Below are 18,724 nucleotides of genomic sequence, written 5' to 3'. Positions count from 1 at the left end.
GGGTAAAGAAAGGGTAAAATCATAACTTTGACAGCTAAGTTACATCTGTAGTTTTCATTCAATACAGTTCTGCCATCTAGTGCCGATTGCGTGAATAACACACTGAGGCCCGGAACCAATGTGAGTGGAATGTTCTTCAAAGCGTTTCAGGGGGAAGATGAAAGACGACGCACCAGGAAACCAGCCGGTGCGTGTTTTGAAGGAGACTTGACAGCAGAATGAGATCTGAGTGGATTTAGTGGTCGTGAGTATTGATAAAGTATTATTTAGCGTTCTTTTGCAATTTATAATTATTTTATTGTATAGACTAATTACATTTATAGAAAAATACAGATGTAAATGTCACAATAATGTGATTTAAATTATATAATTACTTCTATAGGCTATAATGACATTTCTCTGAGATTGATAGACATGCAGATAGATAGATAGATAGATAGATAGATGCACAATATATGTGATTTAAATTATATAATTATTTCTATAGGCTATAATTACATTTCTCTGAGATTGATAGACAGGCAGATGGGTAGATAGGTGGGTAGATAGATAGATAGATAGATAGATAGATAGATAGATAGATAGATAGATAGATGCACAATAATGTGATTTAAATTATATAATTACTTCTATAGGCTATAATTATATTTCTCTGAGATTGATAGACATGCAGATAGATAGATAGATAGATAGATAGATAGATAGATAGATGCACAATAATGTGATTTAAATTATATAATTACTTCTATAGGCTATAATTATATTTCTCTGACATTGATAGACAGCCAGATGGATGGGTAGATAGATAGATGTCACAATATATAGATATTAAATGGATAAATTATTACATTAAAAAGCAGTAATACTCTGATAGTGATGTTTTTGTATGTTGTTCCTTTCTAGGTTCATTTCAGCACGTTTGTGATTCGTCTTCTGTGGTTTGTGATGTCATAATCATGAATGCTCCTCGTCATCTGTTTCGGATCCAGTGCATTGGGTGTGTTTCAAGGTTTTTGGGGACACCTGTACAACATGTGATCCTGACTGGTGGGGCACATCTGCAAACCCCTGGATCACAGCACAGCAATGGCCAGGTACCTGCTTACCTCTGAATAATGCTGGTTTATAATCTGTGGGCACCTGCATTAATGCCTGTGTTCTTCTGTCCTGTCTGTGTTATTTTTTCCCAAGTTTTTAAGGCCATTCCATTGCAGTGCAGTTTGTTCCACGAGTCGTCCAAACCAGACAGAGTTTGAAAAGGCAGTTGAACATCAGACGCAGCATAAAGACAAAACTTTGGTCACACACGATGATTTATTTGAGCGAGCTGCTAGAGACTCAAAGACCAAGGCTGATTTTAACAGGGTCGTGGATGTTTTCAACAAGGCGGACATTCGGCGACGAGGACACGTGGAGTTTATTTATGCTGCCCTGAAGAAGATGCCGGAATTCGGAGTAGAACGAGACATTACTGTTTACAACAAACTCCTAGATGTGTTTCCGAAAGAGGTGTTTGTGCCACAGAACTTCATACAGAGGATGTTCAACCACTACCCGCGACAGCAAGAGTGTGGAGTACAGCTGCTGGAGCAGATGGAGAACTATGGTGTGTGTGTTTGTGTTTTTGTAAGAGAGAAACCGAAACTGGTGCGTGGCTTTAATGATTCACCAATTCTCTTCCTTCTCAATTTTAACAGGTATCATGCCCAATGTAGAGACCAAGGTTTTATTGGCTCAGATATTCGGGGAAAAGAGCCATCCCATGAGGAAGTTCCAGCGTATCATGTACTGGTTTCCCAAATTCAAGCACGCAAACCCCTTCCCCATCCCACATGTACTCCCAAGCGACCCAGTAGAACTCGCTCGATTCAGTCTTACCCGGATTGCCGATGACCTGGATGCTAAAGTAACAGTCTATCAGGTGACTCTTTGACTTACTACTTTAAACAGTCGTAAAGACCTCAATTAGCAGTGCGTCACACTAGCAGAACCTGTTCAGAAGTTTGTGATCAGTAAGATTGTTTAATGTTTGCAAGTCTCTTATGCTCACAGCAAAACAGTAATATTTTGAAATATTATTTCAATTAAAAAAATGGTTTCTATTTTAATATATTTTAAAATGTAATTTATTTCTGTGATCAAAGCTGAATTTTCAGCATCATTACTTCAGTCTTCAGTGTCACATGATCCATCAGAAATCATTCTAATATGCTAATTTGCTGCTTAAGGATAATGTCGTTAACACTTTACAATAAAGTTCCATTTGTTAACATTAGTTGACATGAACTAACAATGAAAAATAATTCTAAAGCATGTATTAATTGTAGTTAATATGATTGATTTTTAATAATGTATTAGTAAATTAGTACATTAACTATGATCTAGATGATCTAGAAGTATCTGTCATGGTTAGTTCATGTTAACTAATGTAGTTATGTAATGCTAACAATTGGAAACTTATTGTAAAGTGATACTGACATTTCTTATTAATATCAATGTTGAAAACATTAATATTTTTGTGGAAAATGGCATCCTTTTTTTAGAATAAAGTAACATTATAAATGTCTGTACTGTAATTTTTGATCAATTTAATGTGTCCTTGCTAAATAAAACCATTATTGGTAACACTTTACAATAAGGTTCATTAGTTAAACATTAGTTAATGTATTAACTAACATGAACTAACCATGAGCAATACATTTGTTACAGTATTTCCTAATCTTTGTTAAGGTTAGTTAATGAAAATCCAGTTGCTCATTGTTTGTTCATGTTAGTTCACAGTGCATTAACTAATGTTAACAAGATTTTAATAACGTATTAGTAAATGTTGAAATTAACATTAACAAAGATTAATAAATGCTGTAGAAGTGCTGTTCATTATTAGTTCATGTTAACTAATGTAAGTAATGTTAACTAATGAACCTTATTGTAAAGTGTTACCAAAGTATTAATGTGTTTAAAAACAAAATCTTACTGACCCCAAACTTTCAACGATAGTGTATATTTTTACAGTATCTGGAAATAAAGGCTTAATAAATGTACTTTAAATGTAAATATACTTTATTTCACTCCTGTAGTATCCATCAACAGACATCACAGAGACAGGAGAAGAAGTTACACGTCCCCATATTATAGGTATGTAACTCTTACCATTAGTGATAATTGAACCACTATTATTTAAGGAATGTTCTGGGTCGCCTGTATCTCAGAAAATAATAAGAACTCAAAACTTTTTGTAAACACAACATGCTTTGGCATTCTTTACAAATGGATGCTGTCTAACTTTTTGGTATTTAACCTGAATTATTCATTTAATTGTAGTTTGATTACTTTGCTAAGAACCAAATGTAATTCTTTTATATGAAACACTTCTATTTTGGAATACAAAGTGTAATACAAGTGACTGGACATCAGTTTTTTAAATGGAAACTGGCATTAAAAGGAATTTTAAATACTGTTTGGTGAAATGAAATAAGCACACAAAACCAAGCCCATTATATCTTGCTTTGTTATTAGGTATTCAGAGTCCAGACCAGCGCTCTCTTCTGGCCAAACACAATCCCTGCAGGCCTGTGTATGTGGAAGGCCCATTTCCACTGTGGCTCAGGAAGACTTGTGTTCATTATTTTCTACTTAGGGCAGACCCTATACCGCCTGAGGAAAAGGTACCATAATTGGGATAATGATGGCATTTAAAGAATTTTCTTTGTGGACCAATTATGCGGTTTTTGCTTGTAATGTTGTTGTTTGAGCATGAATAAGTTACAACCCAGCCAATATTTCCATGGGGGTTTTTGATGGGCTGTCACTTGGGCCCTTCATGAGCAACCCAAATGGGGGCCAGAAAATGTTTTCCATTGGCTCCACACGGGCCCTATGTATGTTAGACCATGGGGCACATGATGGGTCCATTTAGATGTATGGGCTCACTTGGGTCCCAAATGGGTGCTAATAATGGGGTCAGGGTGGGCTACACACAAAAACCTTTTGGGGCCCACATGGGTGATCACACTGGACCCATTATGTTTTTTTTCCAGTGAGTGAAAATCGGGCCCCATTTATTTCTTTAAAGATTCCAGTGGGTCAATTAATGAGCTACTATGCATAATTCACTTTCAAACTAACTGTACCTGACCAAACAAAGAATTCCTAAAATCAGCTGATTTTATATGGTGCTCTATATATTTTAAGTTACAAGATCATCAGCTTATTAGAAGAGAGCTCCATGAACTCAATTTAGTGTGTCAGATAAAGACATTCAAAACATTTAACTGCCAATACTATCATTTTCATTCTTTAGACATAGCGGTTTAGCTGCGCTAGTTTGGCTGGCTTCATTATAGTTAGTTAATTCTTGAGTCTGCTGTTACTGAATCTTTTAAAATTATTTAATAATATAAAAGCAACAGTAAATCTTGGTTAATATAAAATGAAAAATACATATCTTACCTTGATAAAGTGTTTTTTTCCCAAATGAGAAGGTGGGAAGCACACATGCCAATTGTTTTGGCTTGTGGGGAAGGTGGTGCAAGTGCTTTTGTTTTGAGCTCATTTTTTTGTAGATACATATAAATAAAAAGAAATTAGTCAAGGATCATGGATTATTATTATATTAAATTATTGCACAATCATTTAAAACAAATGAAATACTTAAAATTGAATCAATTTAATTCATTGGTTGAAAATGTTTTTATACAGTTATGGCAGTTACCCATAATGGTATAAACCAAATCAGAAAAAAAATAATTATAGCCTAATATAGCCAAAATGTTGCCCATATGGGACCCTTAAATAAACAATAATGGGCAACCTAACTGGGGCCCACAATCAGCCCATTAAAGTGCCCACTCTGACCCCATGCCCTGATGACACCCATAAAACCCAGATAAAACCCATGTGGGGCCAACATGGACATGTTAGCTGGGAAAGCACAAAGTCATTCAAAAGGGAGTTCTTCTCTATCGGTGTGCACTGTTTCTGAACTCCCTGAAATGCCTTCGTTGTAGTCTTGAGTTTTCTTCTGGGAACAAACACATCACAATTTTTCCTCATTTCAAATTAGGGTAGTTTACATGACAACGATGTACTAAAAACTGCATTTTTTGTGTGTTTTTCACATACAGACGACAATGTTAACAAAACTATCCTTGTTCATACAGATCTGCGAAAATGACTAAAAACGCTGTAGTTGGCAATGTCAATTTGTAAAGAAACACTACGACTGAACACGTAACACGCATGTGCATGAAGTCATCGTTTTCACAAATTTGTGTTTTTGTAGTTTACACAGAGACAATAACAGTATTGTTTTCAAATTGTGCTTTTTGAAAGGCAGGGCTTCATAGAGACAGGAACTAAACAGAGATACTGACAGACTGGGAAGAGAGGTGCTGCAACAATGTCAAATGTGTGAAAAATGTGTTTTGAACATTCAAGCATGAAAACCTCTCTATTCTAGTAGAACCCAGAAACAAAACTTAATTTTATTATTATCTATTGTTATATTCTTTTAAGAGTTCATTCTTTAAGAATTTACATTCTCGATTATGTATTAGCATCTGATTTTCTTGTAGGTTGAGGAAGAATTTGACCCTGAGATGATTGGTCCGGAACAGAGTCTCTTCTACCCTCAGCGAGTGGAACTCGACCTGGAAAGAGACTTTGGTGATGATGAGAGTTTCTATGTGGATGATGGTGAGATTCATATTGCATTGTCAGCTTGGCTTGAATGAAGTGATTTGCATATCACCAATTATATACAATGATTTCTGTTTATTTGATCCTGCAGTGGAAGAGGGGCCGGTTTACGCCATGTGTATGGCCGGTCAGGGTGACCAAGCCACTCTGTCTCAGTGGATTTCTGGTCTACAGGAGACCTGCCCCATATTGGGCCAGATCCCCACAGTGTTCCGTTTGGAATCTGGACCTAGAGAACTGCAAACCTCGTCGGATGCTCAGCAAACCCCTGAGCAGGAGGTTGAAATAGATCAAATTATTGAAGAGGAACCACAACGCTCTCAAGGAGTGAACCAGTGAGAGTCGTTTCACAATGCCATGCCATGCATTTTATCAAGAACTCAATGGAGATCTACCAGAGCGTGGTAGTTATACATGAATCTAAAATGATGAAGCTCATTGAATTAAGTTACCAGATACTGATTGATGTTTTGTCAGTTACACACTATTTTTGAATTGTGATCTGTCTACATTATGCAAAGTTGCTCTATGATGTGTAGATATGTCATAAACTGATCTGGCAGTGCATTAAAATATACATTTCTGCAATGTTTTGATTTTGCGTGCATTTTTTAATATAATAAATATTTTTGTTTTTTTAAGTATAAAAATATATAAGTATTAAATGTTCAGAAAAATTTTAGTTTTACTATTCTAAGAAAAGTAGACCTATATTTTTAGCCAAACTTCTTAGCAATCACCGCAACATTAAACAACATCTCGGTCATAAAAAGATGTATATAAGGCATGCTAAGCTAATAAACATTTTAAATTAAGGACAAGCAAGCAAAAGGAATTATTAGGTACAACAGATGTGGACTGATGAGGGAAGCAGAAAATATTACAAGTTTTACTTGTCCTTGGTTTAGATTGTAAAGACTAAAACTATTTGCTAAACTATATATGATCTGATTCTCATACTTTAAAAGCATTAACACCACATATAATTTAGCAGGTTAGCTAGTCATTTACTACATGGGACTGATTCCAAATTATAAATAAATTACATTAGATTGTACATTTTTAAACTGTCATGAGAGAGAGTAATCAATCACCTATTCAGACAGAAATTCTTAAGATCAGTAAAAACAAGAACATTATGGAAAGTCAAAATAGGAAAATGAAGTACAAAATAAAGATATCAAAATAATATATACTGTACATTATGCAGTGCAACAATTTATTACAAAAAGAAAATTACAAAATTTTTGAAAAGTGCACAATCTGATGATCAAATCTACAAACAAATGGCAATTCTTATATATTTTCCAGTTGTTTGTGCATGTGAGAATGTTTTTACATACTTGTCTTATTTTGTTACCTCATTTACAGGTCCTGCACGGTTTTGAATATTACCAGAATCTAAAAGTACATTTAATGAGGCTCAGTAGTACATCAGAAAGAAAAAGGTTGAATCAACATTTTGATATTCTCCTATCAAAAAAGATATTAATCTACTACACATGACTACAACAAAACAGATAGTACTTACAAATTGTAAGAAAACAGAATTTTTACACACATGTGTGTCAGGTAAATCAATAAGTCAGGAGAAAAAAATATTTAATGTCAGGTTTCAGTGGAACAACTGATAAATATAGCATATAGTGTACTACTGGTACATGTTTAACAAAAGCAATACCCATAATAATAAATCAATCAGCCATTTCTTGGCTCAGCTCTGGTTCATAAAGGAAGTTAATGCAGCAGTATAAATGGATGAGTGAAATGTGTTTCATGCCTTCTGTCAATTCACTCAAAGACTTCAGCCTCAACTTTATTTTCATTTTTAACCTGGCAGTTGAAACTCTGTTCAGAAACATTATTCATAAAAATTAAGTATTTCTTATTTTCTAAGCCAGACTGAATGTAGAATTTCCGTTACCTGTAGGAGCGCTGCATCGCTGTTGAAGCTGGTGGGTGATGGAGTGCTCGCGGACGGCCACCTGTTTATCCCAGGCATCAAGAATGCCTTCACGTTCAAGTTCTCCCAACGATATTGTATTAGGATGAACCTCCTCAATGTGAGCCTTCGCCGCTTCCACACTGAGGGAGTACTGCTGCTCTCCACAAACCATACACACCAACAACAGGTTGACAGGATCAGAGTCCATGAGGTAGACGTTTCTCCACTCGGCCTGTGACAACGGCCCCTCCGTTGCATCATTTGGTGCAAAGCTTGACTCCTCTTAAAATGTGGTAAAAGATATAGTAATATCAGTTACCAGATATTCATTTAAACTGTTTGGCAAACTGTAATGTGTGTTTTAGAAAATTAATTAAAAAAAAAAAAAAAAAAAAAAACCTTTGAGTGCAGTTTGACATGGCTCAGCTAAGTAGTCCAGTTGGTCTTCTGATTTTATGCTGTTTGGAAAAGGAATCAACATTAAATTTGAAACCAAGATCTACACTACCATTCAAAAGTTTAAATATAAGTTTTGAAAGAAATTAATAAGTTTATTCAGCAAAGACACAATTCTATTGAAAAAAAGGTGACAGTAAAGGCATTACAAAAAAAAAATGTATAAAAAAGTATTTCTGTTTCCACAAAAATAAACAGTACAATTGTTTTCAACAATGATAATACGAAATGTTTCAAATCAGCATATTAGAATGATTTCTGAAGGATCATGTGGTACTGAAGACTGCAGTAATGATGCTGAAAATTCAGCTTTGCATCAAAGGAGTAAATTACATATTTGTCATTTTATATTGTAATAATATTTCACAATATTACCGTTTTTATTTTTGATCAGATAAATGCAGTCTTGGTGAGCATAAGAGACCTCTTCCAAAAACAAAATATATAACATCTTACTGACCTCAAACTTTTAAACAGTAGTGTATTAAATGAAAAAAAGGCAACTAATTAAAAACAACATTTTTCTTTCCTACTACTCACCTCTGAACAACTGTTGAGCAGAAACTGGTGATGTTCTGACCCTAGGAGGATTAAAAAAAAAAAAAAAGCCAGGATAATGTACATTAAATTACCTTGTTTTCACTGTTTTTTAAATGTACAAACATCAACTGTAGTCAGCAAATGGCAACAGCTAATTTTAAACATGGTCCTTGTGAGAGCCATAGCTCATTTGACCAAAGGGTAAAAACAAACACCAATAAAAATAATTACTGGAGGTTTAACATGTACAGTAAATGCATGATGTAGTAGTTGAACTTCACATTCCAGGGCCCAGTTTTATGGTGGGGCCCCTCTCTGACTGCAGCAGTGGTCAAAGGTTTGCTAAATTTTGATTGGATCTTGTTGGACTAGCACAAACAAATGTCTAACACCATCAGATAAGGATGCTAGGACAACTGCCAGAGACCTCTTAGGCTCATGGTTGCAATTTGCCATAAAACTAAGAAGAAGAAGAAGAAGACCTCTTAGGTTAAATCCTAAATGGCACCCTAAACACTCGCAGTCTTCCTACGAGTCTGCACTTTCGTGACGTAACGCCGCTCTGACTGCCTCTGCATAGCTCGCAGACTTGCAGGCTCAGCTGAAGTGCGCATCGAGGGCGCATAGCAGCCGCAAAGGTGGCGCTCACAAGCACCTTTCTAAAACCTAAAATGATGAATGGGACACCCTACGGTCCCGTGGACTTAACAAACACGTGAACGTGGCAGCCATTGTAGGTCCACAAGACCGAAAGTGCATAGAAGTGTGCCATTTGGGATTCAGCCTTAGAGGGCAAGAAGAAGATCCCTTGGACCAAGCCCTGGAAGGACAGGACTTCTCATTGGTCCACATGCGGTTTCTGCCTTTCACGTAATTTGAGACTAATCCCTAAGGTTTAGGACCGAACTGCCATAACCTTAGGTGACATGTGGCCAAAAGTAAAACATATTTGGTGACTTGAGTGAGAATCCCTACATAACTTGTGCCTTGTGTTAGGTTAAGTTAAACTGCTACATAGTATAGTAGTATAGTTATTTCTGCCACCATGTTTAAGACACTTTTTTAGTCAATTTAACCCTTAAATTGCACCTGTGGCATACAAACATTTGAGAAACCAGGGGAAAAGAACAGTGAATAATAAGGCACAACTCCAAATAAATAAATAAAAAAAAAGGTAAAAGGGCCTCCTTCCCTGCAAACATTCACAGCAAGTTACATGATAGAAAAACTCTGGTATCTCACCATCTCTATCTAAAGAAATCTAAAACAGCATACAAAGCTTAGGTAAATGTTCATTTATCTTTTTTTCAGATATATTTTGAAGAAATACATGACCATTTACTATTTTTTACTGCTAATCAATTACAAAACCCATCACCACCATGTTGTCCTGAAATGTTTTTCCCTATGTTTTCCAGGTCTCTACAATAAAACCGGAGGACAGATATTCCTGGAACCACTGGGGCCCCACACATGGCCTCTGTACACAGCCTCGAGTCAAAACAGGCCTCCAAAATGTTTCTGTGATATTCTGGTGCTGAGGTATGGCTGGGGCCCCACATGGGGCCCTGTGAACACTGCTGCAATTCAAAACAGCCTACCCCCATGTGTCTGTGAAATTCTGGTACTGAGATATAGCTGGGGCCCCCAGGGGACATAAAGCATGCAGTGTTATTATTACAGGGTTTTGGTGTACCGTGATGTTTGGATCTCAGTGTAAACTCACCCTTGTGTTTTTTTGCAAACCTGTATGACTTTCTTTCTTTGGAACACATAAGACAGTACAATGTTTTGTTCATACAATGAAAGTCAGTGGGTCCAATGTTGACTTGCATTGTATGGGCAAAAACAGTTGAAATGTATCATTTTTGTGTTTATTAGAAGAAAGGAAATTATATAAATTTGAAACAACATGGGATGGGTAAATGATAATCCATTTACATGCATGAGCCCCTGATAGCGAAGAGAAGATCAGTTTACACAGTGCAGTGCAAACCACAAATTGGTTAACAGATGTCACAAAAGTAAACAAGTGCATGATCAGTGGGATGTGCGCGTGGGTATCGTAGTCCCACTCAAACTCACAGCGGTACTGCACTTTACACTGTTTTTTTGCTTTTGCTTTTAGAACAATCTGTGAAAGAGGGGGATGTTACTGCTGGTTTTCAAATTATTGTGCTTTTGTTTGCGGCCCTTTCTCTATCTGCAATTAGACTGCCATTCAAAAGTTTGGAATCAGTAAGATTTTTATATATATTTTTTTTTAAAGAAGTCTATTATGCTCTTATAATCTGCATTTATTTGATCAAAAATACAGTTAAAACAATAAAATTGTGAACTTTTTTAATATTCTGATTTGCTGCTCAAGAAACATTTCTAATAATTATCAATGTTGAAAGCAGTTGTGCTATTTAATACTTTATGAAAACCAAGGAAATTTTTTTCAGCATTCTTTGATGAATAGAACAAAAAACAGCATTTATTTTAAACAAATATTTAGTAACATTATGAATGTCTTCACTGTCACATTTGATCCATTTAATGCTGAATAAAAGTATTAATTTATTTTAAAAAAAAAATCTTACTGATCGCAAACTTTTGAGTGGTAGCTACTGTATATAAATAAAATTAAATAAATCTATAAAGGTCTAAAAAATCTTTACCGAAGTCTGGCCTTGTGGAGGGAGCATCGCCTGGCGTAGCTTTCTCTCATTTGCTGCCTTTCTAGCTCTCTGCTTCTGTTTCTTGATCCTCCATTGCATGCGTCTTCTACGTATAACCTCCTGTGGATCAACTTGTGGATTTGGCTTGGCCACAATCTGGCTTTTGTTAGTTCTTGATTTATCTCTCAGCTGTGCCTGTGGACCTGCAGGTTTGGTGCACCTTCTTGTTTGCTTCTGAATGGGGATCTTTCTGCATGCGGAAGTGTCCTGGGACATGGCTAGCAGGAGAGTTGTGCTGGGTGTCTGAGTCTGTGAAATCAGTGTAGTTTGATTACAGAAATGATTCTAATGAGTTTTCCTCAGTATTCCTCAGTTTTCCTCAGTATTTTTGTTTAATCTATAATCAAGGCCAAATGGACTGTGAACAGTTATTAAAACTCATATGTAAGCATTACTGGTAGAACTGTTTTAAATGTATTTATTATTAAAATTATCTCATCATTTGTCAACCAATGAAATTAAGGAATTAATTAAGGAACCATTAAGGAACTGGGGATGGGAAAAAAAAAAAAACACTCACTTGACACAGACCCAACATCAATGCTAAGCAAAAATATCAATGAAACTCACCTGTGGAACCAGACTGTGAAGAACAGCATCTTTGTTGGCTTTTTTGGCCCGCTGTTGTCTCTTCATTAACCTCCAATATTCTCTCTTTCGTTGAAGCTCATCGCTCTCACCATGCTGCTGCTTTTGCGAGGCCTGTGAAGGGCAGGACTGCTTGGGATCTGCTCCATCATCACTGAACTTCTGGGTGTTTATGCACTGAGGTTGCACAGCCACTGGAGAAAAGTCATGACTTCTATCTGCAGCCTCTTGACAGAGGTTATGAGACTTATGATGGCTAGTGTCTTCAAAGGGAAATGCTTGAGGACTCATTTTGATATCTTTAAGGCTTGTATCCTCTGAGACACCACACTCTAACAAGACATTTTGTTGTAAGGTAACATTTGGCTTTGCATCTTCAGATGTAAGGAGGTCATCTTTAGTTAACAGAAGAGGCTCATTTTCACACTTAACATGCATTTCAGTGGCATTATTGTCTTCGGGTGTGCAAACTGATTCCTCCAGAAGCTTCTTCATGGAGGCCACAGCCTGAAGAGTGGTGGCATGATGGTTCGTAGCTGCTGGTTCAATGTGTGATTCTAAAGATGGACAGGGTGAAGGTTTGCCATCTTTAACACTAATGCAAAGAGTAATTTCTGGGATGGAAAATAAAGCATGTATAGGAGGATTGATGTGTTCTTGTATATGGGTTGGGGCACTCGATGGGGCAACTGTTGTGGTAATGGATGAAGTAATACTTTCTCTTTTGTTTGACTTCTTGTTTTGCTCTCTCTGCTTTAACACTGAAACTTTCGACCTAAGCAGACCATTCCTGAGCCGGGCAGCCTGACTAGCCCTTTGCTCTCGTTTCTTAATCATCCAGTACTCCCTCAAACGGGCGATCCTTTCTTCCTCTGTCTTATTTGCATCTTTGGCTGCATCTTTGTTGGCTTTTCTGGCCCGCTGTTTTCTCTTCATTAACCTCCAATACTCTCTCTTTCGTTGAAGCTCATCGCTCTCACCAAGCTGTTTCTTTTGCGAGGCCTGTGAAGGGCAGGACTGCTTGGGATCTGCTCCATCATCACTGAACTTCTGGGTGTTTATGCACTGAGGTTGCACAGCCACTGGAGAAAAGTCATGACTTCCATCTGCAGCCTCTTGACAGAAGTTATGAGACTTATGATGGCTAGTGTCTTCAAAAGGAAATGTTTGAGGACTCATTTTGAAATCTATAAGGCTTGTATCCTCTGAGACATCATGCTCTAATAAGTCGTATTGTTGTAAAGTAATATTTAGCTTTGCATCTTCAGATGTAAGGTCATCTTTAGTTAGCCAAAGAGGCTCATTTTCACACTTAACATGCATTTTGGTGGCGTTACTGTCTTCTGGTGTGGAAACTGATTCCTCCAGGAGCTTTTTCATGGAGGCCACAGCTTGAAGAGTGGTGGCATGATGGTTCGCAGCTGCTGGAGGTTCAATGTGTGACTTTAAGGTTGGACAGGGTGAAGGTTTGCCATCTATGGCACTGATGCAGGGAGTAATTTCTGGGATGGAAAATACAGCATCTATAGGAGGATTGATGTGTTCTTCTTTAATAGGGGTTGGGGCACCTGTTTTAGTAATGGATGAAGTAATACTGTCCCTTTTATTTGACTTCTTGTTTTGCTCTCTCTGCTTTAAAACTGAAACTTTTGACCTAAGCAGACCATTCCCGAGCCGGGCAGCCCGACTAGCCCTTTGCTCTCGTTTCTTTATCCTCCAGTACTCCCTTAAACGGGCGATCCTTTCTTCCTCTGTTGGGGCTTCGGACTGGATGGTGACTGTCATACTGCCCATAACTGCACCTCCGGCTAAGCTAGACTTTACCAGAGAGTTATGGTGAGCCTTGGAAATGTTGCATGGAGGAGAAATGAGCTTTGTGACTGGTTGAGCATCTGAATATAGGGGCGAATGTACTTGAACCTGGAGTCTTACCTTTCTGACACATTTCACATTGGAATAGTCGTGACTTCCAGGTAGAGAAGACTCAGATGTCGTCTTCGAAGTGGAGACCGTCACCATGCCATCTTCTTTGATAAAACCACCAATTTTGTCTGAGGAACTTGTAAATGCACCTGCTCTATTCACCTGAACCCCACACATCTGATTGAAACTGTTGTGGTAGCGTCTCCCACAATGTTTAAGTGTGCTTTGTTCCTTCAGTTGTGCTTTGACCACTGTAGACAGCCTTGCTCTCTGCTCACGCTTTTTAATTCGCCAGTACTCCTTCTGTCTGGCATGCCGATCCTCAGGAGACTCGACTTTGGAAGCACCGAGGAAAAACTTCTTTGTTGGCTCTTGACAATGTCTCTTTTGAGTGTGTGCAAATTGCGGCACTTTGGATTTACTTGAGGATGGTTGCAAAATACCAGAGGATAAGGATGCATGGTTTGGTTTTGTGTCCTGGACATGTAGTTGTGTCCGAGAAGCAATACATTTTACTCCAAAAGACTGTTGATTGAGGCATTTAGGATTCGCTGAGTTGAAGCTGATTCCTCTCAAGGCCTTACTGTTGGCAGGAGATGAAGCATTCATGATACAGGAAGACTGTCCTTGTCCGAGACTCCCTTCTCGGTCCCGAGCCAGCTTTGCAGCACGCTTTGCTCTCTGTTCTCGCTTTTTGATGCGCCAGTTCTCTCTACGCTTAGCAGCCATCTCTTCTTCAGTCATAGCCATTGTGGTGTTGTGCTTTGAAGCAAAGGCACATGTTCTTCTCTTAGCGATGTGACTGTGAACAAGGCTCTGCTCTTTATGAACCTTACATTCTGCAGAGGTCAAGGGTCTGAGACAGATCTGAGGCATATTTTGGTTGTTGTGCATTGGTAAAACCATAGAAACATGGCTTTGCGGAGATGTTGCTAATTGCTTGCTATTTAGGGATGACATGCCTGTTTTTGTTTTTTGAGTATGAGTGCTCTTTGAATGCAACTCGATGCATGTTGTAGTAACTGAATGGCCTATTGGGCAGAAAGACTCTGTTTTAGCATCTGTGTTTGATGACCCTGTAAATGAGGACTTTAATCTTTTATTGCCAATTACACCCTTCAGGGAATTTGTGCTTGTTTCTGGGAATTTAGGTAAGACATGGTTGAGCTTAGTCTTTTGAAACCATCTCTCTTTTTGGCATGACACCATAGTAACATTACATTCAGATACTGATAGACCTGAGCTGGAAGAGTTTCTAGGAGCATCAGTATCTTCCAGTTTGCATGAAATCTCATGATTATGTAAAGAGGGATCATTGTCAACTTTGGGAATCTGCAAGGCAGGTTCATCACTAACAACGGACATGCACAACCCCAGATTTTCATTTCCGATTTTTTTTTTTGGCAGATGACTTTCTTGCCCTCTGCTCTCTTTTCTTGCTCCTCCAGTACTCCCTTTTGCGGGCAAGAGTGACATCATCAAACTCTGCTGCTGGCTGATAACGACGTTTAGAGAAAGTCTTGCTGGACATGGCTGCTGATTAGTTACACCATTATACTGCTGGTTAACATCAACCACTGGATTACATCTTCTTAGGCAGGGCAAAACCTGCTCTAAACAGGATTTCTGTGGGGTCACATCTTTCATTTATGTGAAGCAGTCTCACAAGGTCTTTCTGTTTAGATGGATTTTTCATGCAGTGCTTGAGGCATACTGTCCATTTTTCTGAAAATCCAAGAGTAGGTGACCTGTAGGGGAAACAAAAAACATTTGATGAATTAATCAATTTGATGAGTTTGATTTGATGAATGATGGGAGGCAGATTTGTAAAACACATTATCATCTCAGAATGTTCACTAAAGATGGGCACACACTATAAGACAATTTTGGGCCAATTCTCCTCTTCCAACAATCCTAGTTTAAGTCCCAATTATCTTGATGATTCCACAGATTATCATATTTTCCGGCGGTGTGATCTGTTAAGAGTGACTAAATCTGCTTGGAAGAACGTCGGGGCCACACCAGTCTCTAATCATAAATTTCCAACATGATGACTATTTACAATCAGAAATCCTGTTATGTGGGGGAAACCTCTGAGGACAAACGTGCGCAAACTCTGTAGATTGTCACATGGAACAAAATGATACCAAATCAGAAAGAGAGCTGACAGAAGCATAAACAACTTCATTCAAGCCTTTTTCTTTTTTTCCTCAAATTTTTCTGTAAAAAGCAGTCCAAACACTATTATTGCCATTACTTGTTTCTACCATGTTGGTTTACTCTAAAGTCATGTTTGATATATGCAAAGTTGGTGAAAAAAAGAGTGGCTTGTGTTGCACTGTACTATGTCAAAAATAGAAACAAATCATCAAGCAAGTGAAGGCAATGAGTGCTTCAATCAATGCCCTATTAACCATTTAAAACATTTTAGCAAACCTACTACCCAGAACTCTAGCCACCACCAAGAACACGTCAGCAATGGCCTAGTGATGCAAATACACGTGCCATATATAACTTTCAAACTGTGTCAGAATTCAAACTATAATTATAATCATCACAAATGATGATTTTTAACTCCAACCGTTGCGGTCTGTCAGTCTTATAATGCATGTCAATTGGGAAAACCATCTATAAGGGTCAAAAAAAACATGCACAGACAAATCCAAATTAAACCCTGTGGCTCGTGACGACACACTGATGTCCTAAGACACAAAACGATCGGTTTGTGCGAGAAATCGAACAGTGTTTATATCATTTTTTACCTCTAATACACCACTATGTCCAACTGTGTTCAGCATCTGGTTAGTGAGGTCAGAAAACACGTTCTGATGATGGAAGCGATGTCTCGCGCTTTGCTTCAATGAGTGCGAGAGATCACTTCCGTTGTCAGAGCCGTTCAGACCTCACTAACCGGATGTGGAGGGCAGTTGGACATAGTGGTGTTTTAGAGGTAAAAAATGATATAAATACTGTTCAGTTTCTCACACAAACCGATTGTTTCGTGTCTTAGGACATCAATGTGTCGTCACGAGCCGCAGGGTTTAATTTGTATTTGTCTGTGCATGTTTTTTTGAGTCTTATAGATGGAATTCCCATTCACTAGCATTATTTGACTGACAGACGACAATGGTTGGAGTTAAAAATCATCATTTGTGTTCTTCTGAAGAAACAAGAAAAAAGTCACCTACATCTTGGATGCCCTGCGAGTAAGCAGATAAACATTAAATTTTCATTTTTGGGTGAACTATCCCTTTAAATTTCAGTTTACTCCCCATAGATTCAAAAGACTTCTGAACTACTGTTTTGGTGCATTTTTGGAGCTTGATAGCCACTTGTCGCATTTTAGTTCACTATATTTTTATTTTTTATTCCACAGAATAAATAAAATCATACAGCTTTGGATTCCTTGGAACAACACGAATGTAAACAATGCCCAATTGTCATTTTATTAAACTATTCTTACTGCTATGCATTGCTAAAGAAAAGGGCTATTTACAAAACTAATTAATATAAATAAGCTAATATTAATAAAATGTTTAGTAAAGGATTGCTTAAGTAATCTCAAACAAAGCTCAAACAGAGGACAAACATTGCTGTCACTTTAAATCTTGTCTCACAATCACAGGCTGATGATGATTTCTGTTGTGAGTCTCTACCCAACTCTGGCGTTTTGATTACGATGGCAGCATTATTAAAATGTAAATATTTAAAAATAATAATATAAAAACGCATCCTATAAACACTGGAGTGAGTTTAATGAGCACGCTGTCGCTATTTCCAGCAGTGTATGAGAGAGACAATGTTGTCTTCCTTATCTGCGCTCATGAGCTGCTGTCTGCCGGCGCGTGGACTGTCGTGTCTTTATAATAAAACACTCGCGACATGACAACACCAAGTGCGTGAAGCATGCGTTTATTTTACCTGGTAGTGACACCTAACTTTCTTTAAGCTCAGTCTCAGGACACTGCAGTCTCTTCCCGTTGCAGCCTTTCTTTATATCGGTTCCTTGAAAACGGTGAAAGTACCAGGATGTACGATCATGTGCGGATAAAATCTTAAAGCAGTAGCGTCCCTCACTCCCTAAAAACAATTACGTTTTGCAGTTATAGAACAGAAAATATGAATCACGTGCATATGGCTTAGCAGCCTAATTTTGTATTATATATATATATATATATATATATATATATATATATATATATATATATATATATATATATATATACACACACACACACACACATATTGCAAATTAACACTATATTACGTACCTTAGGGGTATTTAGTTTAAAGGTAGGAAAGCATTTCACAAAGATAAAAAAAAAAAAAAAACAGATACACTGTTCAATAGTTAAATATACACTGATATATAAACAAATAGAATTAGTCCATAAATATATATTAAAAAAAAAAAAACGTTAAACTGTCATTTCATGTAGAATAACTGTATTTTCCAAAAATGTCTGTCTGTTAATAATGTACCAGGCATAATTAGAAAAGAATAGCTTATTTAATCCCATTTTATGATTAATGAATTAATTAAATATTAGATTGTACAAAATGCATACCTTTGTTTACAATCTGGTGTAAAATATAATATTAAGATAAAACATAACATATGGGCCCCGTGGTGCAGCCGTCACTACATCATAGACGCTACTGTCTCTTTAAATTTACCCAGGAGCCCCTAAAGGAGCCCCAGGGGCCCCTAGCTCGGCTCTCCACCCTGAAGACAAGCAGAACATCTAAATACAATCAGGAGATCAACTAAAGTCACCGACATTTGACAGATCTTTCCTCCAACTTCGATCTAAATGCGACTTGTATCGTCACGCAAAGTTAAGTTTACTTA

General features: G+C 37.4%; 2 protein-coding genes across 3 annotated transcripts; one reads left to right on the top strand and one right to left on the bottom strand.

Moving 5' to 3' along the window:
* The first annotated feature begins 60 nt into the window (after positions 1-60).
* On the top strand, positions 61-6,285 carry ecsit (ECSIT signaling integrator). The gene is made up of 8 exons (XM_048185669.1): positions 61-244; positions 904-1,094; positions 1,192-1,606; positions 1,698-1,921; positions 3,078-3,135; positions 3,517-3,665; positions 5,574-5,694; positions 5,789-6,285. Exons 2-8 carry the CDS (start codon positions 957-959, stop codon positions 6,034-6,036), a joined length of 1,353 nt encoding a protein of 450 aa, XP_048041626.1. The 5' UTR covers positions 61-244; positions 904-956; the 3' UTR covers positions 6,037-6,285.
* Positions 6,286-6,890: 605 nt separating this feature from the next.
* On the bottom strand, positions 6,891-18,578 carry si:dkey-28a3.2. 2 transcript variants are annotated; one of them, XM_048185663.1, is made up of 8 exons: positions 18,441-18,578; positions 17,794-17,952; positions 11,932-15,620; positions 11,302-11,610; positions 8,639-8,679; positions 8,042-8,100; positions 7,622-7,924; positions 6,891-7,545 (listed from the first exon to the last, which is right to left on the bottom strand). In XM_048185663.1, exons 3-8 carry the CDS (start codon positions 15,517-15,519, stop codon positions 7,526-7,528), a joined length of 4,320 nt encoding a protein of 1,439 aa, XP_048041620.1. In that variant the 5' UTR covers positions 15,520-15,620; positions 17,794-17,952; positions 18,441-18,578; the 3' UTR covers positions 6,891-7,525. The 2 variants fall into 2 exon arrangements, with proteins under 2 accessions (XP_048041620.1, XP_048041619.1); XM_048185662.1 differs by having other exon boundaries at positions 6,891-7,924.
* Positions 18,579-18,724: the final 146 nt, after the last annotated feature.

Source organism: Megalobrama amblycephala, linkage group LG3, assembly GCF_018812025.1.
Source record: "Megalobrama amblycephala isolate DHTTF-2021 linkage group LG3, ASM1881202v1, whole genome shotgun sequence".
NCBI classification, from domain to species: Eukaryota; Metazoa; Chordata; class Actinopteri; order Cypriniformes; family Xenocyprididae; genus Megalobrama; species Megalobrama amblycephala.
The sequence above is the reverse complement of the archived record's forward strand: the minus strand, read 5'-3'. Positions and strand labels throughout refer to the sequence as shown.